This window comes from Helicoverpa armigera, chromosome 12 (genome assembly GCF_030705265.1).
Source record: "Helicoverpa armigera isolate CAAS_96S chromosome 12, ASM3070526v1, whole genome shotgun sequence".
Lineage (NCBI taxonomy): Eukaryota > Metazoa > Arthropoda > Insecta > Lepidoptera > Noctuidae > Helicoverpa > Helicoverpa armigera.
Genome location: NC_087131.1, coordinates 1,860,709 through 1,885,983, shown reverse-complemented (window position 1 = coordinate 1,885,983; position 25,275 = coordinate 1,860,709). Strand labels below are relative to the sequence as shown.

The 25,275-nt window shown below is 35.2% G+C and overlaps 1 protein-coding gene across 2 annotated transcripts in view; it reads left to right on the top strand.

Moving 5' to 3' along the window:
• LOC110380854 (muscarinic acetylcholine receptor M2) overlaps positions 1–25,275 on the top strand; it is a 40,564-nt gene that overhangs the window by 3,735 nt on the left and 11,554 nt on the right. For both annotated transcript variants that reach the window (XM_021340984.3, XM_021340983.3), the window contains exons 2-3: positions 22,510–22,611; positions 23,104–23,243. In XM_021340984.3, the coding sequence (XP_021196659.3) occupies positions 23,164–23,243 (80 nt within the window). In that variant the 5' untranslated portion in view covers positions 22,510–22,611; positions 23,104–23,163. The remainder of the gene's footprint in view (positions 1–22,509; positions 22,612–23,103; positions 23,244–25,275) is intronic.

The window sequence follows — 25,275 nt, the reverse complement described above, 5'->3', positions numbered from 1 at the left end:
CACGCGGCACAAACAAACTTGAGACTTTGCCACTTTTATTTTCGAAATAGTTTATTGGTTTTATAGTTTATGAAATATTATTTGTACCGATGAATTTTATAACCTAGAATAGCTCGATTGAGTTACAATAAACAAATAATCGTTTACAATTTCTAAATTATTTAATCGACAACCAAACTTTTCACCATGTTTATCAATTAGGTATAAGTAATTGATTTATAAAAAAACTAAAATCTATAATTCGTCTTCCATGTATTGTATCTTCATTTTCCTGCAACAATAAAAACTAGGAATGTAAATAGTTTATTAAAACAAATATGTCTGTTGCGAGTGACAAAAAATACTTACCATATTATTTGTACTGGTATCCGATTGAGTCTGATAATCTGAATTAAATATGCTTTCATTATCCTGCAAGAATCAAAGATATCCAATAATATTATTATGCAACAGCGAAACTAACGACGATGACATTTACGTACATATTTCTATATAACCAACATCAAAAAAAGAGAACCCAATCTATAACATTTTCGCATTAGAATATCATGGGTTAATACTTGTGTATATTACATTTCAATTAGATCATTATAACTAATAAATAAAATAAAAACTCACTAGTATCAAAACCAGTTCGTTGCGCAGGTTGCGCTATATTTTTCGAGCTCCGGCGAGTTTGCGCGGCGCAACAGCGAGCGATACGTCCTCCCTCGATAAGCGCTTGGCGCTGACTAAAGTTGAACACCGCGCGTCACAAGATTTATATTGATTTTTGCATTGCAAACAAAAATTATTTTAAAATATTGTTTTACTTTTAAAAAGACCAATTTTTTTTTTCAAGCTTTATAACAATACCACCTTAATTATTAAATATGTTTTATTTGAATTTGGATTATACTTTCATAGATAAAAAATATAGTTTTGTACGGAAAATTGTCAGTAACTCTCAGTTTTATAGAATTATTTTTGGTGTATTACTGTATGAATTGTAATAAATTGGTGTAAGCAAGCACAAGTACAAGATATAGTTGTATCTTGAACATTTTTATAAATGGTTAAATTGCTATATCCTCGTAGTACTGAAGCATCAAAAGATTCCCAAAAGCAACATTTTATGAAACATCCTTTGCAGAGACAAAGATTTTACTGATGTACGTGGACAAATTAAAATATTTATTGAAAACAGCCCCAAGATAAATGATCAAACTTTCTTAATCTTATTTTTGTTTTTTTTTTGTGACTATATCCAAAGCATAATGACGCATCAAAACTCGTATAAAACTCGAAAATTTGTGATAGCCCTCTTAATGAATTACTTATGTGTTATGATTAAAGCAATAAAAAAATATTTTGGTATACCTACAAAGTTTCATACACAGGCTTTTCAATCTCAGAAAATAATGGCTTCTAAGTAGACTGCGGCAAAGTAAGTAACTTCTTAATAATATGAAATTAAACATGTCTTGCTCTAAAAAAACTATTTTAATGAATCGATCCACGAAGATTTCGAGTGAATTCATATTTTAACAATTTCTATTAAAATAGGCATTGCTACATTTAAATGGATTCCATTATAAACGCTAGTTTGATTGCAAATGCATAACAAATGAAGTAAACATGACCAATCAGAATATACAAAACAATGAGCCTGCAACCTGTTACACTAATTTATGTAAATAAGCCTGTTTCAGCTGATTTCAGTAATTAATTATAATTATTTAAACAAGAAGTTAACGAGTATAAAATATAAAAGGTAATGAATCACTTTATTATTTACAGCAAAAATAAAACTTTATAAAAAATAAAAATAAAAGAGGTAACACTAAAACTAAAATAAAAAAAAAACCGTATCAAAATCTGGTATGCGTGGTGTTAAAGGTAAACCAAACAGAGGAAGGACCTCTTTTTGCAAGCTTTTATTTAACTTGCAATGTATGTATATTATATACGTATGTTTGTGTGTTCGTGTGGAATTTTAAAACTCAATTTTTACCATATATACTGCGTGGTGATGTTTTTAGTCATCACTTTACAAAATAATCATTGGCATGATATCTTTGTTGACGATTGACAGATTTTTTTGAAGGGAAAGCTTTGATTTCACCTCTGCATTATTTGATTAGAGACTTTTGATTAATTTACTACGCAGATCATCCTCATTGAAAATCAGTTGTCGGATAAATAATGTTAAAATTCTAAACATCCTTTGATATACAGCGAAAACTGCTAGTTTTGCATAAAACCCAAACAAAATCAACACTTTTTTTTTGCCCAACGACCATTTTACCATTAAAAGCATTTCCAGATATCCGAACGCACGAACGATTTTTATGCGCTTACAATAAAAAAGATAGATTAAAAAAATGTTTATTTACGCGGCAACTTTAGCCACTAGTGTTGTACCGAACGTAGTTTCAACGGTATTAGAGTAGCCGCACACTGCAACTAAACAGTCGGCCGACAATTGAATCGATGGTTGGCAAACAATATATTCAAAGATAATCTTGATTAAAATCAATGTTTTCAGTCGGTCTGATACAGCTAAATACTTGATCTTAGTAATGTGCGCGTACTACCATTCATCGTCATACTTATTTATGACTCCAAACAAACTATCGGCCGACTAAAAGTTTGCAGTATGCGGGTACTCTTAGACGATAAATCACGTTCTTCTGGTGTTCGATTTTTAAAACGTGACCGGCAGTTTCAACTGTTTTTTTAAAGCATCGTTTCGAATTCGCTGGCCGTTTAAAAAGAATGCTTTGTATTACATTTTAATTGAAATTGTTTTGTTTATTCGACTAATTACAGTTTTATTAAAGCTATGGATGATGAATTTAACAACATCAGCGAGTTTTAGCACGGTTATTTAAATATCAAAACATAATAGATCGTTATTGTAATCTATAACACTCAAAACAAAAATGTCTGATAAACTCTGAAGTAGTATTTTTTCAATTAACATATACTAAACATAGAAATAGCAAAAAATAAAACAGAAATAATAATTTTATTTACACGCATTTTTACATACCTAAAAGATATACACATTTTTTGAAAAAAAAAAAAAACTTTTATTTTCATTTTTTAAATTTTAAACTTACTTCATCTATATCTATACATATAATAAATCTGTAAAAAAACTGTGTCTGTACATTGAATATATTTAAAAAATAATAAATGGGTTTGGTTTAGAAACAGTAATGGAGCACAAATCCAAAAAAAAAATTCTGTCTGTATGTCTGTATGTCTGTTTGTTTGTACACGCTAATCTTCGGAACTACTGAACGGATTTCAATGATTTTTTCTGTGTTGTATCAGTATTAAGAATGGTCATCATATAGGCTATAATTTATCTTCGAAACTTGAAGACCTGATGCAGAACACCAACAGACCAACAAAACTATAAGAGATACAAAAATGGTGCCATAGCAAAAATTGTTTCATATGATGAGCATTTTCAGCTGAGATAATAAATTTTAAGATCTGGAACACGTGATGTGGAACCCCAAGAGCCCAGCTTCTCTGTACCATATACAGGTATGACGTTTTAGCAAAAGTTGTTCAATTTGATAAGCACTTTCTATTGACTTATACAAATTGAAGATCTAAAACACCTGATGTGGAACTCCAGGAACCCAGCTAGACAATAGCATATAAAGATATGACGTTTTAACAAAAGTGGTTCAACCTGATAAGCACTCTCTATTGACGTATATACATCGAAGATCTGGAACACCTGATGTGGAACTTCAAGAGCAATACTACACTTGAAATGTATAGAAATGAATGTTATGAAATAGGTGGTATGGTGAATCAAAAAAAGTAATTAGTCCGTCTTTTAGATAATCCTAAAATAATCGACACGTATTTTTTCTTTTCTCCTTCTCACGACAAACAAATAATAACGAAGATATAACTTGAATTTTGTGTTAAGTCACTGCTTAGTACAAATTTTACATACCTAGACGTGGCGTCACGAGCCCCCACTCTCCGAATTTGTTGCGTTATATCTCATTATTATTTTGTATGTCTCTTCCAGACCTCGGGACTACAGAGTTCGAGTTCGAGTTTGGGAGGCAAACGTGGGGCCGAAGCCAACACTCTGAAGCCCTTTTGAGACAACTTTAATGAAATGGTGAAACAAAACCGACGATTATTCCTTTATACACTATAGAAATGAACCCGAGGACAATCCCCGGTGGACGTCGTTAAAAAAAAGACAATCCCCGGTTCTGTGCTATACCATTGCTAACTGTTGATGAAAACTACTTGGGATATGAGCGGCTGAAGTGTGAGGATACCTCGGCGGATTTTAAACGCAGATTACGCGCTCCCTGTGGGTCACTTACCACCTATCCTCCGAGCAGGGCTACTAACCCTGCTCTAGCGACTCCACTCTAGACGGCCAAGCCAAGCCAGAGGCGTGAGACCTACCCCCGTCATGGTTCACTCCGACCGGCCGGAGATGGGGGACAGTATACTCTCCCTGGAGAACTCAGTATCACCGGGGTCGCTACTCCCCGTCATCAGCCTCAGATATCCTGCGTTGCTTATATCTCATTATTATTGTCGTTATTATCTCAAGAGCCTTTGTCCCAATTATGTTAGAGTCGACTTCCAGTCACGATGCAACTGAGTACCAGTGTTTTACAAGGAGCGACTGCCTATCTGAGCTCCACAACCCAGTTACCCGCTCAACCCAATACGACTGCCAAGAATGTTCAATGACAGCCGGAACCTACAGTTTAAGGATACCAATGACCGTTATTTCATCCAGAGGCATCCCCTCCAAATAACGGTCATTGGTATCCAAAATATACGTAGAAAGTACATACGAACTTAGAAAAGTTGCATTGGCAGGTACTTGCCAGACCTGGAATCAAAGACGTACGCTCATACTTGAGAGATTGGTTCTCTACCCACTACACCACCACGACTTCCACTAAGTCATCACGACTTTGTTATCTCAGTAACATTTAATGTTTTTTAACGTATTAATACGTGTAATATTTTTGCCACACACAACTTAAATGCTTACTAATTAGAATCACTACTTTTATCCCTATGGTCACGTCTTTTGCGGTTCAGTTCTCAGCGTTTTGTTTAGTCTGCTGTGCTTTTGCCGTTGAAGTACAAAAATTAAATAATATATGGAACGTATTCTAATGGCTATGCGTATTCCGTTGTTTTCAAGCCAACGGGCCCTTAAAATTCAATATCAGACGGTTCAGATCTTTGATTTTGCTGACCCCGTAGTCGCTGGCATAAGGGACTTTATCCGCGTACGAAGTCGCGGGCAGAAGCTAGTATTAAAATAAGAACATAAAAATTTCCTAAGTTTTCAAGTACACCAACTTAAAACATGTGAGCCAGACTAGTGAGGTTTAAGAGTACGTAAGTAGTGAAGAGTTTCTGGTCTCATTACTGAAAGTACGTAATTGACTCTTAGCCTTTTTAATTTCAGTATGTAGGCTTTGCAGTACGAAATGGGGTTCTCATAATTACTTAAAACAAAACAGCAGTTTTCGTAGTTTTTTAATTTTTGAAAAAAAAAGCTAGTTAGTGAAAGAGTCAAATTTTCATTGAGCATGTACTTTTTTAGACTTGTCAGTTCAAAAACCACTTATTATCTTATCAAATAGAATTTTTTATTAATTATTTTATTTAACTATTTCATTTAGCCATCGAGGTTATGAAATCTAGGAATTAAGTAGATAAGGTATAGAATGACCAATTTCGTGGATTTCCTGTAAAATGAAAACCAAAATTAAAACAAACTTTAAACACTTTTGGCCTTACTACAAAAACTTAAACATCTGTTTTACACTTGTCTAAAAAGATTGTGGCTGCAAAATGAACCATATGTCAACGTCATAACCTGTCATTTTTTAAACAAGTCTTAAACTGACGTTTAAAAGTTTTTGTGGTAAGACGGTTTTGATCTTACTACAAAAACTTAAACATGTGTCAAACACTTGTCTAAAAAAAGTGTGGCTGCAAAATGGACCTTATTTCAACGTCATAATTTGTAATTTTTTTAGATAAGTGCTAAACTGACGTTTAAACGTTTTTGTGGTAAGACGGTTTGTCACCATTTATTACATATTATTTTCGAGTAAACCACAACCCCACTCAATATTGCAACAAAATTACCCATACACACCCAACGTAGTCCACCGTAAATAAAGGGACGTACACACGAGCACAACTTGATGTAATATCCGTTCAGTGATATCTCATCAAATTGTCGTGCAGTTCGTCTGATAGTACCGTCAGCGACACTGACGTCACGCGCAAATAGGTCGTAATGCCGCGTCTATCTCGCTTGCCTGTTGCAAGTCTGGCGAATCGGGTTTTAGGTTAAGCTAAATATGATGAATTTGAGTTATGACAGTTAAATTGATTATTTCTCAGCCAACCTCCACCCCATAATGTATCTACCTTCTGTACTGCTAAGACATGAATGGACCCTTTGTGATTTATATTGTATATCTACCTTTTTGCATAAACATGAATACTCATTGGTATCGGCCTGGTTTGACAGTTACGTTCTAGAAGGCAAGGCTTATCAAACCAGTCGGTTCTCGTTCGTAGTAGGAGATAAGCGTAGTTATTGTTTGTTTTAGTTAAAGTTTACAGACGTGTACAGTTAATATAAAGTAATAAATCCAAAAGTTTATTTCTCCTACAATATATTATCCGTTCAGTGGTACTCATCAGATTGTCGTGCAGTTCGTCTGATAGTGACGTCACTCGCAGATGGGTCGTGTGCCGCGTCTATCTCGCTTGGCTGTTGCAAGTCTGTGGACAAAATGGTGGGTCGGGTTTTAGGTTAAGTCAAAAATGAAGACTAGAAGACGAAAATTCTTGTTGTTTCTTAAGAGCTCCTCGTAGGCATAAATGCTTTAAAAGACCCGACATAGAAGATTACTAAAAATTATGCTGTTTTCGAATCGAGAAAATTAATACATGTATGTACCTTTGTATAATACTCTTTCCCACCTTTTTATTCTTCATGTATGTATTTTGTGTACATAAATTGTTAAATAAGTAAATAAACTATTGCAGCATATTCTATGAATAAAATGTTATGATTTTTTTTAACAATTTTCAAAAGTAAAACCAACTGCTCGCATACATATTTTTCAGTCACCACCACCAAAATATCTGACTAAAATCTGAAACAACCAAAATCACAATATTAATATTGACACTATATGAGCGTTTATAAAGGATAGCTCATAAAATATTTTGTGAAACTGCCAGCCGAAGGGCCGAACATGACATAGTGGGACATGTTCCAGATTTAGTGAACGCTCAGCTGTTTACACGAACCCTTATTTATCAATGCCTTTCGCTATTGTATTTGTATTTTTTATCGATATTTTATAGTAAACTCTGCTAAGCCTTATGATTTTGGTTACAGCTGTAACTTGGAATAGGGAACAACTGCATCACATCTCTCGCAAATTTTTCATCCTTGATTGTTCTTGCCTTGTCATATCGTCGTGTCAATTAGCCTATAACCTGAAAATATCAGAAGAATATTTTAAATACGATTTTTTACAAAAAAAAAAATCTAATGTACTGTTACACTAAAAACTTTGAATCGGCCGATAATTTGTTTGGGCTCATAAATCAGATTGAGGATGAATGTCACATTACAATGGTCTTTAGTTCTTGATACAGAGCCTGAAAACTTCAATTCGAATTAAGACTTTCTTTGAAAAAAAAATGTTAACCGACAGCCGACTTTTTAGTCTGCAGTGTATCTTAGTGTACTTTTTCAATTTCAGAGAACAATTCCTATTTTTAAAATTGCCAAAATTAAATTGGGCATTATAAATTGGCAATGTCTGTATTTGGACTGAGACCAAGCATCGCCACAAATGACCGCTTCTGCATTGGCTTCCCAATAAATAAATCAATAAAATTTTCGCCACGTTTTCACGCTCACATGGCTGAACCGATTTAGATTAAAATTGACAAGGAGGTAGGTGGTTTCTCAATTAGGTAGGCAATTTTTATATTGAGATATGGACGACAAGTCACGGACTAAAATATAAACTTTGCTATTATTGTAAGTTATCTTCTGCAACAGCTTAATCTTAAAAAAAACGATTAATAAAAGTAATATCATACATTTTCACCACTCATGTCTCTACATAACTGTAAAATAACTTAACTGAATAAAATAAACCAAGAGTTGAACTTCATAGTTACAGTTAGCGCTCAGTTCTGAAGTACCCTACTTAGTTTCAAGTAGTTTTTCAGTTCTGAAACTTGCTAACCTGAAATAATTATCAGTATTTCCGACATTAATGAACTTATGCTTTGGTGAAGATTTTCCTTCTCGATTTTGTTTCAGAAGCTTTTTAAATAGTTCTGATGGAATAAAAAGTATCTTATTAACTGGGACTTTGTGATTTATAAGGGACATCCTTTATAGTAATACCTATATAAAAATGTTGGCAGTTGTTACGGGTATTCAGAAGCCAGAAGACCTGACAACCAGTCTTCTATAGGGTGAAGGGTTGACCGGTACCTACAGTAAACTCCATAATCCAGTGATTAGCTTGAGGAGGTCAGATAGGCAGTCGCTCCATATAAATATAATGATACTCAGATAAAGACTGGAAGCCGACTCTAACTAAAAGTAGTTAGAAAAGGCAAAGCAGATAATGAGTAGCACATAGAGAACAGTACACAATAAAACACATTTAAATGACAGCCATAGTTAAAAGTTAAAAGCTTGAAAGCACTGCTACACTGAACTTAGAATTTAATGTCACTAAAGTTCCATAAGGAAAAGAGTTAGCTATTCGTTTCGCCAACGAAGGCATTTTTAAAACTTTTGTCTATAAGAAAAACGAGGGAAAAATACTTTGTTTATATAGCAGCCAGTATTAAAGGGTTCATATATCACGAAAATTAAGATAAAACAACAAAAAATCATGAGCCTGTAAACGAAAAACCGACCATTCATTAGAAAACCGATCTTCTACAATCCTAACTTCTATATAAATAAAGATCCACCTACATATTCATAGATACAGTTTCTCTCTCCAAGTGGGCTGTAAAATATAATTACCACGAGCAACATTCGCACGGACCTACGTGCACGTGAAGCTAACTACCAACTTATTCCATTAAGCTTGTAACTGCCGTATAGCAGAAGTTACTGGGCCCAAGTCGTGGGAGGTGTAGCTACGTAGCTATTGAATGAATAGCCAATCAGGTGAGTGTTTATTGGATGAGTTTATTGAGATTTGTGTTTTGGGTGTTTTAAGGATGTTTAATGTTTAAGCTTAAAAAATCATCATCTGTTTCTGACCTTCACAACCGAGCTACCCGGGGAACCTGATACCCATTATTAAGACTGGGTGTCAAACTTATTGGCTTCTGACTACTCCGCAACCATTGAAAGCGATGTTCAAATGACAGCCGGGACCCACCAGTTTAGCGTGCTTTCCGTAACACGGAAGAACTCTTCATGACAAGATGGTCCATGACCCATCGACGAATCGACCGCGTCAAGCGTTGCTTAATTTTACGATCGACCGATACACACAGTTTCAACTCAGCTTTTCCTAATAATAGCTTAAAAGAAAAAGAGTCAAAATAAGCATGATTCTGAAAAAGAAAAATGTGGTGACAATCTGCTCAAAAATTATGCAAAATAATAAAAAAATGCACATAGCTGCTGTATAATGCAAACTCGAACACTTTCTGAAATCTGAATTTTAAACATTTTTAAAGTGGCTTTTCAGTAGTTTTAAATTTTTATGAGCCATTCCACAAACAGATTAAATGCTCTGGTATTCAGTGGAGCTTGCACTTTTGTTTAAAAACTATGATAATAAGTTCTCTATTAGATTAATTTAATGTTCATTCATCATCATCATCATCAGCCTATCGCAGTCCACTGCTGGACATAGGCCTCTCCACGTGCACGCCACTGAGATCGATTTTCGGCTTCTCGCATCCAGCTCCTGCCAGCCGTCTTGCGCAAGTCATCACTCCATCGTGCCTGAGGACGTCCCACACTACATACGTTTGCCGAGGCGTGGTCTTCACTCTAGAACTCTAATGTTTATTAAAATTAGAATATAGGTAATATAGGATATAGCCATCTCGATGTCAATACCGTATCCTGAAACACCGATAACTTGAAGTTAGCATCTAAGTTGCAACTTAACGGACTCGATTCACTGAATGAAACATAATCTAGATAAATGAGGTTATATTTGCGGTAATAGACTAGATTTCTTAGAGTCTTTTCAAGGTAGTGCAAGATCGAAGGCTCGAATTTTTCATCAGGTTTAAAAGAAAGCACAAAAGCACGAATGTTCTCGTGATTTTACCTAAGTACCTGTGCTTTTTGATATTAGTATTTTGTAATGGTAAAAAAAACATTAACTAACTTTTGGTTTTGGTATCAAAATGTGACTGTGTGTATTGGATTACAATATGGTTTCTTGATGCTCATCCGATGCTGAAAAAAAGAGTGGTGTCTCTTGAATTACAACCAGTTAATCACTCATGTACTACAGTTTACTAAAATTGAAAACAGTTCAGTAGTTTTGGCTCGGAAGACAGACTAATATAATATTAGCAAGGATTTTAAAATAACATTCGAATGCATAGCTTGTTTGTGCCATTATTGCTAATTCAATTCTAAAGAAATTAGTGTAAACGTTATTCTTTTGTTTAAGAAGTAAAGAAATGTATCTACTACGTTTGTTTACGCTTCGTTCGTGTTCGGATCTTATTACTGGGATCGCTTTCCTTGCTGATCGTTCAACTAATTGTTCTTGTAAGCAATTGTATGTGGTGTATTTTCTTTTTGTAGTTTCTTGATTATATGGGTGCATAGTTGGAGAATTAGTTGGGCGTTTTGCAATAAAACTAATAATGCCTTAATGTGCATTTGAGTAGTATTATTCTCTTTTTATACCATATTTAAGGGTCTAATATCAAAGTTCTATCGCTATAAAGCAAAACGACAGATATATAATAGGTTAAAATCAGCATTATTAAAGATAAGATTAAAAATATTCTCTCACTTGTTTACCAATTTATTTTTACCAATTTAAATTATTTCAGTGTAGGTACCTACATGTGTGAAATTTTTTACACCTACACAAAATAATTCCATAAACATTTCAACCAAAGCAAAATGAAAACAGCAAACATAGACAATCTCAAATTACCGCCATTAATAACGCCAAAACCAATTCCACTGTGTTGCCAGCGAAGTCAATGATTTAGTTCGAAATACGAATTAATTAGACAGTGTTGCCACGTGTGTTAAATATGATTTCATGCTCAAACGGGTATGCGAACCCCAGTCATGGTTTTGAGCTAAATATAGACAACCCCTATCTTCCTGTAGATTTTATGTGTGTTTTGCGTTGTATCGATGAACAGCAGAATGGAAGTTTGATGTTTTTTAAAAGGCTTTGGTGAAGGTCGATTAGGAGGCAGAATGGAATTTGTTGGTTTAAAAATGGTTATGTCAATCATCACATACTACCGTATACTAAGAAACAAATGACTGTTCAATTCTATCACACACGCCATTTGGCGAATTAGAATTGATTGAGTGTACATGTTAAAACTACATAATAATATACAAGGCAAGTCAAATCAACACCTTGTATAATAATACGTAGATATATTATATATGGCATAAGAATAGGTAGCTTTCGGCGTATCATATTGCAATTTGACGACAAATCCCAAGAAATCTTGAGCACATTTAGTTAAAAAAAATCATGAATATAACATAACTTGATTTCATAAAAGGATTCAAAATAAAATTAGCCGTACCTTGGAATTCATTTTCATAATCCATTTGTACAAAACCAAAGGACTTAGCCATACTACGACCAATTCAAATTCCACTATCTCATTGTTTCCCACAGTAACTCAGTTTAAACCACAAAAGCAGTTACTTTCAAATCTGCGTGGCAGACTGTACAGTGCTCAATACAGTTTCATTACAAGCCTGCACCTGTCACCAACAAGTTTTGCGTTTTACGTCAAACATAAATTGGACTCTCCTACGTATCTTTGTTTTCCAGTAAGCCATCCGTTTTTTATTTGGTATGCTATAAACTGGTAATGTTTGGTATTGAATTTTGTGGGGTTGGTTCAGTTTGTTTTTTTGGTGAATATGTTATTCTTTGGTTTATTTTCTTTCTTGATTGAAACCTACAGCTGCTGTCTCTTTGAATGCTTATTAAGATGATTTGAAAAAAAAAATGTATAAGCGCTTTTCGTTGTCACGGGACTCGGGTAAAACCGCTGGCAAAAGCTTGTTAAACATTTTCACAGTAGTTAAATATTTTTAACACACAAACTTATGTTTTTCAGCATCAAAGTGATGCACTACACTCTTTATGACTAAATATTTATGAAAACAGCTTCTATGACAAAGGCTGAATATTTCACTCCTGATCTCACGTTATTATTTAAATGCATGCATGAGCCAATGAGAATTTTTAATTTATGTATAACTGACTCATCGGTCTTGCGCACAATAGCCAATTTTAGTAACAAAGCACGCTGTCTGATCAAAAGGTGCACTTTGCAGTTCATTCTTCGTTATGAATTGATCTCTTCTGCATAGGTTTCTGTAGTCTTTTAGAGACGTACGTTGGTCAAACGAGAATAGAAGAAGACGGCTTGAAGATGATGGAGCGGTTGTTAGAAATAATAATTTTTAAAAAATAATAGATATTAATAGTAATTTTTTTTTACACGCAACAAAATTTCGTTGTATGTGTGTAATTTCATACGCGTCTTTCTATAGTACTAACTACGATTTTGAATTTGTGATGAAAACGTATCATACTCATCTGTTTTACAAAGAAATTCATACTTTATCATTACATATTTTCAAGTGAACTTTACTGTACCTTCCAATTAATCTACAGTTGTATTATCTGCATTTAGAGAAACATCCATCATCATTATTAATCATAATTTCTTTAAAAATATCTACTTAAATCCAAAAACCAATTAATTTCAGCTCACATTCATTTATCTAGATCAAGCCGCGATTTCTTATCAAATGTACCAGATTTTTTAAATTTACTTCACCTCTATCCATTATCATCAGTTAATTGTTAAATCTTTAAGCAAATTAAGTCTTAATCTTTTATTATCCTGCAGCCTTTTCAGCAGAAAGGTGAAACAATAGAAAACTTTTTAACAATACCAAATCGTCTCTATTCATAACAGGTTGGAAGAACTTCTTTTATAAAACAAAAGGTAACTAAGTAGCAGAATAAAAAAGACATAATTATGTAGGCACAAGGAAGTGTTTTAAGTTATTATTTAGGGTCTATATCCCTACTAATATTATAAATGCGAAAGTAACTCTGTCTGTGTCTGATATGCTTTCACGTCTAACTAACTCATTGAACTGATTTTAAGAAAATTTGGTACAGAGATTGAGTTGACCTTGAGTGGATAAAAACTATCCTATGTATCCGACAATGTATTTCCAAAACGCGATATAACCGAATTCCACGCGGGCGAAGCCGCGGGCGGAAGCTAGTATACAAATAAAAAAAATCTGTTTCAGTTACTAAATCAACAAGCTGAAAACTAAAACTAAATTATAAGGCTAATGATGGCCAACCAAGTTTATAATTAGAACATCATTTGTTGACATATTTCACCGACAACAAGAACGTCTGTTTTTCTTGTAACAAACTATTGTTTATTTTGTAACTTATACGTGAAAGTTACAGTATAAAGTGGTTTTGAGAAAATGACGTTTATGTTGTTGGTGACCTTGGGTCTTATAAAATCAACCAAAGATTTCCTACCTTCTAGTATTTCAGGTAAATTCTACCGAGAACCGTAATTACTTAATTAAATTAAAATGATTCTTCGCCCAAAATTCGTAAAGTTTCCGAATTAACATTTCACATTAAGGTTTAACATTTCAACTCACTTCGGCGGTTCTTTTTTAAATCAATGTACTTAATGTAATTTTTGTGAGTGCTGCCTTCCATTTGGTTAAAAGTAAAAAATCTTTAGTATCAGTTTTTTTTTGTATTTGTATTTCTACGCGCGTTCATATTTGATTTACTTACCTGAGTATTTCTTTTTGTTGTTATTAATGTTTGTACACTAATTACTGCGTTGTCTCAGACTGAATCTTACATATAATTTCCTCTACAAACTTGGCTTCGTTTACAAATTGAGCTCCCCTCTTCATAATATTCTATTAAGGCATAATATAAGTACCTAAGTACAAATACAAAGGATGATGGGCAATTTTGTATGAACCCTGGCCTGATAACCAATAAAGTTCTAATGTATATTAGATTATTGCTTAAACCCTAAAGTTACTGAAATAAAACAGTTCATGTCAAGAATCTACCGGAAATAAGTACAGTCGGGTACAAAAGTTTTATACTTTTTGCACCATTTTTTTTTTGTTAAAATAAAATCCATAGTAGGAAAAATCATTGTATGATGTATTTTCGTCAACTCATCACTTATTTAAATAAGCCTAGGGTAGACTATCAATTAAAATCGGTCTTAACTAGGCATAATTGTTTTAATAGCAAAACATAACATAAAAACTTTTACTTCTACCACCGTATATTATTTCCATTGTTGGAGATAATATATCCTCGTTCTGCGGCACCAGGATAGTCGGCCCTGGGTAGTCGAATTATTACAAAAGTAGCGACCCACCCCAGCTTCGCACGGGAAAACAGTATTTATTCACTATTTAACGAATGTTATTACACATACAAACCTTCCTCTTCAATCACTCTATCTTTGAATATAATAATATATTAAAAAACTGCATCAAAATCTGTTGCGTAGTTTGGAAGAGTTAAGCTTTCATAGGGACGTAAGGATATAAGGACTGAAAAAGCGACTTAGTCTTATACTATGTAGTGATGCACAAATAGTTTCCAAACGGGTGGTCAAGTCCGGTTTAATCAGTAGAATAAAGTTATTTAAGTTGTTTGTCAGATTTCACATCATATGGCACATCAGGCTTGTTAGCCAGGACAGTCGACAGTCAGGCCGCTGCCTCGAATTTTGCGGGCAGCGGGGCGGCGGCGCGGGAGCGGCAGGATCAAACGCGTATAATCAAATGGACCGGCCCTCGAATACAGCGGCGCGGGGAGCGGGCAACGAGCGGTGAGCTCCAGTCAAACGGACCGCCCGCGCCGCCGCCGCTGCCGCCCCGCTGCCCGCAAAATTCGAGGCAGCGGCCTCATTGGTGATGATAGATTGATGCCAGCACATCTCTAATTCCACAGGATTATATTTCAAAGCAAGATGTATTATCCTGGCCATTAGATGATGTCTGTGCAAGTACTCACGACAAGTATTTGCATTAAATGGGCTCTGAACTTGACTGAACTGATTTGAAAAATCATTCAGTGGTGGAAAAGCTACGTTATTTATAATAAAAAGATAGGTTTTCCTTATATACCATACGTGCCAAAGTAGTTTAATTCACTAGGCAGTCGTAGGCTTACAGGACTGATATCTTTTTTCCCCAGTGGTTAACAATGTTCCACCCATAACAAAAATTGAAGTTTAGGGTATAAGCTATCATTTCATGTGCAAATGGATATTATTGGCTATGCCGGTTAAAGTCACTGGAACAGCGGAATAGTTACACCAACTGTTTTTTTTTTATATGGCACATGCACCTTCTGTGACACGTCCTGGCTGATATTGACAATAATATAATGCACTTAACAGCCCCCCCATACAAAATGAAGTGGTTCAAGTCCATGGGCTGTCCTATCCTATCAAGTGTCATATCTTCGTTCTCCGGTGGTTTACAATATTTTGCCCATAATAAAAAATGAAGCTTATGACATAAGCTATCATTTAATGTGCAAATGGTTTTTATTGGATATAAGGGTTAGACTCACCGGAACGGCGGAATACGTAAACCATACGTTGTAAATACTACCTGCTAAATATTTTTTTTTTAAATAAACTCGGAAAATATGGGCACAGACACCTTCTGTGACCTGTTCTGACAGTTATTGACAATAATAATGCACTTAACAGCCCCCCCATACAAAATGAAATGGTTCAAGTCCATGGGCTATCCTATCCTATCAAGTGTCATATCTTCGTTCTCCGGTGGTTTACAAGGTTGTGCCCATAACAAAAAATGAAGCTTAGGGTATAAGCTATCATTTGATATGCGAATGGTTTTTATTGGATATACCGGTTAGACTCACCGGAATGGCGGAATACGTACACCATACGATGTAAATACTACCTGTTAAATATTTTTTTTTTTATAAGCTTGGAAAATATGGGCACAGACACCTTGTGTGATATGTTCTGACTAATATGGACAATAATATAATGCACTTAAACATCGCTCCCATACAGAATGAAGTGGTTGAAGTCCTTAGGCTGTCCTATGCTATCAAGTGTCATATCTTCGTTCTCCGGTGGTTTACAAGGTTGTGCCCATAACAAAAAATGAAGCTTAGGGTATAAGCTATCATTTGATATGCAATTGATTTTCATTGGTTATGTCGGTTAGACTCACCAGAACGGCGAAATACGTACACCATACGTTGTAAATACTACTTGCTAAATAATCTTTTTTTTTTTCAATAAACTTGGAAAATATGGGCACAGACACCTTCTGTGACACGTCCTGGCTGATATTGACAATAATATAATGCACTTAACAGCCCCCCCATACAAAATGAAGTGGTTCAAGTCCATGGGCTGTCCTATGCTATCAAGTGTCATATCTTCGTTCTCCGGTGGTTTACAAGGTTGTGCCCATAACAAAAAATGAAGCTTAGGGTATGAGCTATCATTTGATATGCGAATGGTTTTTATTGAATATACCGGCCAATTTTACCCATCATCCTTTAATAAGTAATTGAAATTGAGGGGCTCGTGGCTAATTAACAGCTGCACTGATCGATCCATTATTTAAAGGTTAAGCAACACTTCGCGTGATCGGTACATGAATGGGTGACCAGCTGTCATGATGAGTCGATGACTTTTGATGACTGTGTTTCGGAAGGTACGAAAAATTGGTAGATCGCGGCTGTCATTTGAACATCTTCGTCGGTCGTTACGGGTAGTCAGAAGCCAGTAAGTCTGACAACGAGTCTTACCTAGGGGTATTGGTTTGCCTGGGTAATTGGGTTAGGGAAGTCAGATAGGCAGTCTGGTAGGTACTCAGCTGCATCTGTTTAGATAGAAAGCCGGCCCCATCATTATTGGCAAAAGGCTAGGCAGATGATGATGGTGCTTTTAATTAAATAATTTCGATAATTATATTCGAATACTCAAACAATAACTATATTTTAACCAGCCATATGCTACATTAATGCAATCGGACCTCCTTGGATCACGTTCGCAACGATGATGAAAACCGCGCCGAAATCCACTCGATATGTATCGGGATTAATCTTATATTAATTAGGTGTATGGGAAATTAATATGACCTATTTACGGCGTAGGCTGCTGTTGTGATGATGATAGTTATCTTATTATAAGTAGGTGTTGCTGCATACTAAATACAGAGAGAATTAGAATTTTGGTAAGCTGCTGTACGTATGAATTTGGACGACCGAAGGTGAATAGGTTGTATGACAGACGATGTAACTTGAAATAATTTAATTTGTGAGATGATGTAAAACTATGAGTGACCCGTAATTTTGGAACATCTTTCTTCCAAAAAAGAAAATCCGCATATTAACGCAGTCGCATTGCATAAAAAGTAAAAGTACCCGAATCAAGAATCTCCTTATTTTAGAACGTTAATAAACTGAAGCAACAGGGGATCTATCAAAACAAAAACCAGATTCATTTCAGGGATTATACATTACTCTCAAAATCCCTTCATACAAATAAATATATCTACTTTTATTGAACATACAGAGTTTATCCAAGAATCTTCATACCCAAATCGTCATATTAAAATCAATTTTAGCCGATGTAGGTCAGCCACATTGATACTGCGCTGAACGCTTGCAAATGTCTAAGTTATCCCAAACGATGCACTTACTGACATCGGCTTATATTCCACAACATTCTAGGTATTAGATTAAGCTTACGCGCATATTGCAAACTAAACAATCGTCCGACTGTTGGCCCAGTGATAGGAAAATTGTCTTATTGTAGAAATTCCTGAATTGAATCATATATTTTTAGTCGATCTGATACCGGACAAATACCGCATCGTTATTACGTGTGTACTTCCATTCATCTTCATACTGATGTCTGAGCCCAAAACAACGATCGGTCGACTAAAAGTTTGTAGTGTGCGCTTACTCTAATCTTTAGAGGTTTACAAAATGCAATTTCAGGCAATTGATTTTGCAAGTGCTACGAAAGCCAAACGTGACTGAGAGAATACAATTGAAAGAATGGAATTTGGAATTGAAAAGTTTGGAATGAGGTGCGATTTTTGCATTTCGATTTACATAGTCTTTAATTTTATTTTGTTAGGTGGCTGTTACTTACGTTAAGGTGTATCCTGATGTAAAATAGCACACTGTGACTGACAGTATTCTTTAACTATCTTTGAGGTCCTTTCCACGTACGTTTTAGTGGTGGCGAATTAAAAAAAATAATTAAAAGTGGCGGTCCATTATTTTGAAATATACCAAAAAGCCGTACTTTTTTATATATTTTTACCAACTGGACAATAAATAACATCAACATTTTCAAACAAAGCTATAAACATTCAAAGGCTAAACCACAACTTCTCTAAACTCTCAACCATTAATCACCAACAAAAATTGTGAGGCCGTAATTGGGACTTCAATATTAAATTCCGTTTTACGGAATTCACAGCTCTACTGTCCTCTCCTATTGTCAATAATTTATCAAAGAATCTCTAAGGGATAATTAATATTTCAGAATCATTGCCATTTCACAGATTTTTCGTTCAGGTAGCTTCATTAAGTTTAATGAAGCTGGGTTTTAATGATTTGTTTTAACTTAATGTTTCTCGCGGTTAGACTCGCGTTTCGAGGGTATGGTTGTCTACATTCTAAAGAAAGTAGGCTATGTATTTTCTTATGTTAAAGATTTTCTGTGTAGGTAACATCAATTATGTCGGTGTATAACTTTTGGCGTGAAAGCGCGACAGACAGACATATAGCTACTTTCGCAAATACATATATACAAAATTGTATAAATCGGAAATGTGCTTTGCTTCAACACGTTTTAACGCGAGATTCTGGTTCTATTTGAAAAATCTTTCAGTGTTAGATAGCCCATTTATTTAGGAAGGTTACAAGTATTTTTTTTTCATGTTCAGTGACGCAAGTGAAGTCGCTCTCGGAAGCTAGTTTATAATATTAGTAAGGATTTGCTAATGAGGCCAAGCTGTCAGACACTCGAGCAGTTGAATAAGACTATTCTTCGCTATCTAGACTCCTGTTCGCGTAGATAGTTGTGAATACTTTGATTTTCTATTGTAATGGCATGTCAGGTATTCTAGCTTTTACTTTGTTTTATTTCACCTTATTCTTGTGCTGTATTTTTATTACAGTTAATTAGTACTTGTGTATCTTCTTGCTTTTTATTCACTTGCAATATAAAATTCAATGTGATTTTATAGTCTTTTTAATTTTATTAATCACTCTGTTGCGTTGTTTTTATTTCTTGTATACAAAGAAAGCTGTAAGCTTGATATAAAACAAAGTATTACAAATAAGTAAATAATTAGTTGCCTTTTACGCTTTTGCATTTTTGTGATAACTACAGGCGTTTTTATTGCAGTCTCTATTCGCTGTTTATCTTTGTACAGCTCCTGGTATCATTGATTTTTATTTACCTCATATTTATCTTCCTTTTAACCGTTACCTTATGGTTAGTGTCTAATTGTAGCCAGATGCAGTTCTGGATCGATTTCTCGATCTGTTTTACATACAAGAAATAAAGCTATGTATGTATGTATACTGTGTATAGTATCGACAGCTAAAGGTTTCAGGTAAAATCAGGGCATTCCCAAAATGCCACAATTATTTATTGCTCATAACTGTTTTACAAAACACAGCTTACGATCTAGATTTTCAAAATATTTACCTCCATAAAGGTCAATTACCTAAAATATTCTCATAAAATCCATCGGGGCGCATATAATAGTTAATGCAGAGCTACCAGATGACCTTCAGAACCCTTTTATTTCGACATGCTTCGCTCGGGTACACATTTTACTGCGTAGGGTAAAACAATATATGGGGTGTAGCATTATTAGGCGGTATTTTTAGGTCAGGTAACAACGGTGTGTAAATTTTACATCGGATTTGAGATAATGTTCTATTAAATTTTGTGTGTATGTATTGAAGATGGCTTTGCTGTATTTGTTAGCACAGAATTGTCAGGAATATGGTCTCTTATGTCTGCTATAGTGTTGACCTGAAATTCTATTAAGACGATGGCGTCGAGACCGATTGTCGGCTTCACATACTTCATGCTAAACTTTGTGAAGGTGATTTTTTGATATAGGTATAAAATAAAACCTTAGCAAGATAGTTTCAAACGTAGTTAGGTAATATATAAATAACAGGTAATAGTTTAACTGACTGATTAAGAGATAAGGAGCTCAATCAATTGAAATATAATTCTAGAATATTCCACCAATAATTCAAGTACCTAAGTACAAACTGTATCGGATTTACACGGCTTATCTACAGCTTAACGTAAATATATTAGAAGCGATGCGTACATAAATATCTGAGGCTGCCGTCTGGTTCACTGGGTAGCCTACTCGAATGGAAATAGACTATCTCAAGAACTATCGCTAGATATATTGTTATGTAGGTCGTGGGGTACATTATGTTTTGTTTAATCGTCCGATATTGTGGTAGACTAGCTATTCTTGCGGGTCCACCCGCGTCGCGAGTGAACTACTCCGCGAGCCATATAATATTACCAAAGCCAAAGTAACCCTGTTGGTCCGTCTTTCCACCCAGATGATGAAAGTATGTCGCTGCTGGAGATGCTAGTGAAACTGCTACCTAGTGATAACTATTCTTTACTCTTTACTAATATAGGTAATGAAGAGCAAAGCTTTTTCTTTGTTTGCAAACAGAGAAAAATTCTTTCAGTGTTGGGGAGCAACACTATCTCCGAGTGGTACTCTATAAAATAATTTTCACAGTAAGCGAGTAAGCCGCAGGTAGGGCTGCCATTTCGAATTTCGCCAAACCCGGACCAATATTAAAAAAACCCGGAAAGGCGTAAATCGCATTTTTACCCCGGACAAGTCCGATTTTTTTTAACAAAACAAGACCTAGTTTTTAATATTACTATTACTACTATTATATACTTAAATTCAATGAGGTGCTTCCTTACATGGAACGTCAGGGCCATATCTAGCTCAAGTAGTAGGTACCTAGTATTGCAAGATTATGACTTAATATTTCGAAGGTCATAAATAAGAAAGCTCATATGGAGACTAGGAGTTAGCTTCTTGTTAGTAATAGGACTTAAAACGGCGCTACCTTTTTGATAGGTTAGACAAAAAAATGTTGAAAAATACAAACAACCGTAAAGTGAAGTCGCCGAAAATTTTTGAGTTTTTGGTCACTAAAGCACCTAAACTTGTATAATAAAAAAAACCCGCAAAGTGAAGAAGCCGCCAGCGAAGCGAGCGCAACATTTTTTGAATATTGGGATATTAAAGTAGCTAAACGTAAAGAAAGATAGTGTCAAGAAAGGAAGCCGCGAGCGAAGCGAGCGCGAAAATTTTTGAGTTTTGGGACACTTCGACTGCTGCAGTCTGTGTATCGATTGTAATACAGCTCGTAAGAAAAATGTCCGGGTTTTCCCCGGACACTTCTTGAAACCCCGCCCGGACGTCCCCCGGACGGCCTCCAAACGAGGACAAATCCGGGGAAACCCGGACGGATAGCAGCCCTAGCCGCAGGGAACAGTTAGTCCTTGATATGTATGATACGTGCTGTATTGTTGTATAATTGTATAGGTACATAATAGTCGGTTATATAGCCATGCAACAAACAACACGATTATTCATATTCGAACAAACATTAAATCGATACCTACATTGCGAAACATTGACGCTATATCGATACCTATTTACTTCACAAGGAAGGGCGCGCAATACAAATAGCGATAACAAAAGAAGGTTAAACATGTTTATACAAGTTACCACTTTTAGAACGTATGACGCGAATATTTTAGGCCAGTCAATTTACCACATGAAAGAAGTAAAATATTGGTTTTTGTTTATGTAGGGAAAACTGTTTTGTTATATAGGTACTTTTTATATTTTGTTTTTGACGGCATAGACAAGTGGAAAACTATGGTAAACTTACATAAAATTCAGCGTCTACAAAAAAATTTCACTGCAAACATTTTTGCAGGTAATACTCCCAAGCAAAATACCGAGCATCCACCCATAAAATTCAAAATAAAACGTCCAGATATCGCAAACATTTCTACCTACATTTACACTCGAATGATCAACCTCAAGCGTTTCCTTCACAGATGAAATAAAGCCGTGATCGCATGGACGACGCCGCCGTTCCGGGCCGTCACGGCGGCCGGACGACAACCGTTCCCCGTTTGGCACTTTCCTTATCTAAAACGGTGAGATTTGTATAGAACGACAGTGAGCGAGGTACATAATAGCTTTTCAATACATGCAGACTATGTTGTGTTCGCGCCTTTATTTTGCATGTCAAGGGTGCGAATAGGTGAACTTGTTTTGTAATCTTTGAAAGAGAAGATAACGTAAATATTTACGTTAAATTAATATAATTATTCAGTAGTCGGAAATAAAGTTCTTCTTTTATAAATTTTCCCTAGTCAAACGAACCTGAGAACTTTCGAAAACAAAATAATCGTACAATAAAATCAGTCTCGCAAATTATTAGGCCGCGTTTTAAGGATATGTACGACTCGTTACACATTTAAGTAATTTTAATTAAGTAGGTAATAAGTTTTTGGCATTTTGTAGCATTTTAACTATACACTAAATACCTACATATTTATGTGAAAAACCATAATCCTAAAATACTCTAACAAAAATGAATTCACAGCACCTCATCATCTCAAATTTCACGTACAGTTTTGTTGCAGACGCGCTGAGGTCCGGTAGCGGATCCACAACAGAGACAATAATACCAGCCTTCAACCAGGATGAATTCTACGGAGACCAGCCTCGATGTGAACCGGTCCACGCCTATTTACACCATCGGTACCAGTTTCATAACGCAATGGTATGTATATCTTTTTTTTTATTGGTAGCAAAAATCATTAAATGAACCCTCCCGCTATAGGTTAGCAGCGGTGAGGGAGTGTCAGACTTTTACTGACTAAAAACCGTCGTGTTCCGTTGTAGGTCTTTTATGTACCAGGGCCGCGGTAACTCTTTCGAACAATCCCGCAGTCCCATGGTATGTATATCTGGGCCCTAATAACGAGTAATATAGCACTATAGTTCGGCAGCCTTCAACCAGGATGAATTGGAGACCAGCCTCGATGTGAACCGGTCCACGCCTATTTATACCATCGGTACCAGTTTCATAACGCAATGGTATGTACATATGTCTTGATGATTTGTGACCTATATCGGGTGGTCCAAAAGATGAATTCAAACCACAGAATCTAGGTTCCTTGTTCCCAAATATTCTATGTATTTTCCGTGTGTTTTGGATCTCCAGTTATTGGCTTTTATTGTGATGTTCAAAGATTTCTGACTTTAAATGAGGTAGCTTCATGTGCCCCTAGGCGTAAGTGTGAGTGACTCCTGAATGTATTGATTCTAATAGAGTGGTATTGGATTTATAGGGATCATTCATTTGTAGCCTACTTTATAAGTAGATTAATTCATAAATACATTTTTGCTTACACGATCTTTATGATACCCATCTTTAACTCAGATCTCGCAAAAAAACGCTTATTACAATATACTCGACCAATCCTCGATAAAAAACCGACCTCTACCCATCAATCGAAAATGTAATTTAAAGACTACACAATAAAGTTTCAATTTGGATAACAACAGAGCAATTGTGTTCTGTTTAGTCACGTGCAACATTCAGGATAGCCGAAAGGCCCGGGTTCTGATCGAAGCGTGCTCATGCAATCTTCACGCGGCTGGCAGTACACGTGCCAAATTGTACACTGTAATAAGCAATTTTATTTCTTTACGAAGAAAACAAAAGAATGTAAATTAAATTCTATGAGGAATGTTATTAAGATACTCTTGTAATTTCTATAGTTCAATTTCTTTGGTGCCTGACGATAACTTCGCATTGTATTGAAAGAAAAAAATTCCTATACCAAATATTTAAAGACGGCAGATGAAAATGTATAGAAGAAGAAAACATGCTGCGCTGACCCAAATAAAAGTATTGGGATAGGGAAAGGAAAATGTTGAGGCAGGAGGATTATGAACAAAATAATTCCAATTTGTTATCTGATTCTAATAACTACGTTTATTTATTTAGCAAAAAATAATATCAAAATATGCGAAGAAGAAAACTTTTAAGGTACATAATTTACTTAACATAAATATTGAAGCAACTAGCCATAAAAATAAAACTTGCTTACTCCCATAAAAACTAGTAAGCATTCCTTCTATAGCCCGTTAGAGAGTCTCAGAATACTTGATTTTACGACCTCCAGCGGGCGTGTTGCACTAAATTCTGCTTAATATGAATTAAATAGTAGTATAGTGGGTCTTGAAGAAGTAGATACTTCTTACACGTCACCATTTTATATTCATGTAAATTAGGAAGTTACATTGTTTGGTGCAATGGTCTTAAGTTCAGTTGGATAAGTTCAGTTGGATTTGTTTCTATTATGTACTAAATGTCTTTTTATTCACTTTCACATATAATTAAAGGATCTCAAAATAGTGGTGTTCATATATTATGATGTCCATATATGTATTGAAGAAATACTTTTGTAAAAAAACTCCTGTGAGGAGGATTATAACTGGATTTGTTTGAGGAATTTCTAAATCTATCTGAGCTCCCTAATTATTTCGCTCCTAATCGATGTTATTAGGTAAAATTACATAATGAATTGTTTTTGTTAAACCACGTTCCATAACGTCTAAAACAAATAATTCGCTGTACAAAACAGCTCATTATACATATGTTTATCCAAATAAAATCAGATTTGTTTACTAATACCGGCACTTAAAATACTCTAATCGTTCACGTTGTCGCTCAACGTGCTGGGCATCACGCAACCATCCACGAGGCAGGTGAAAGAAACCCTCAGGCAACTCTTTACGAAGGT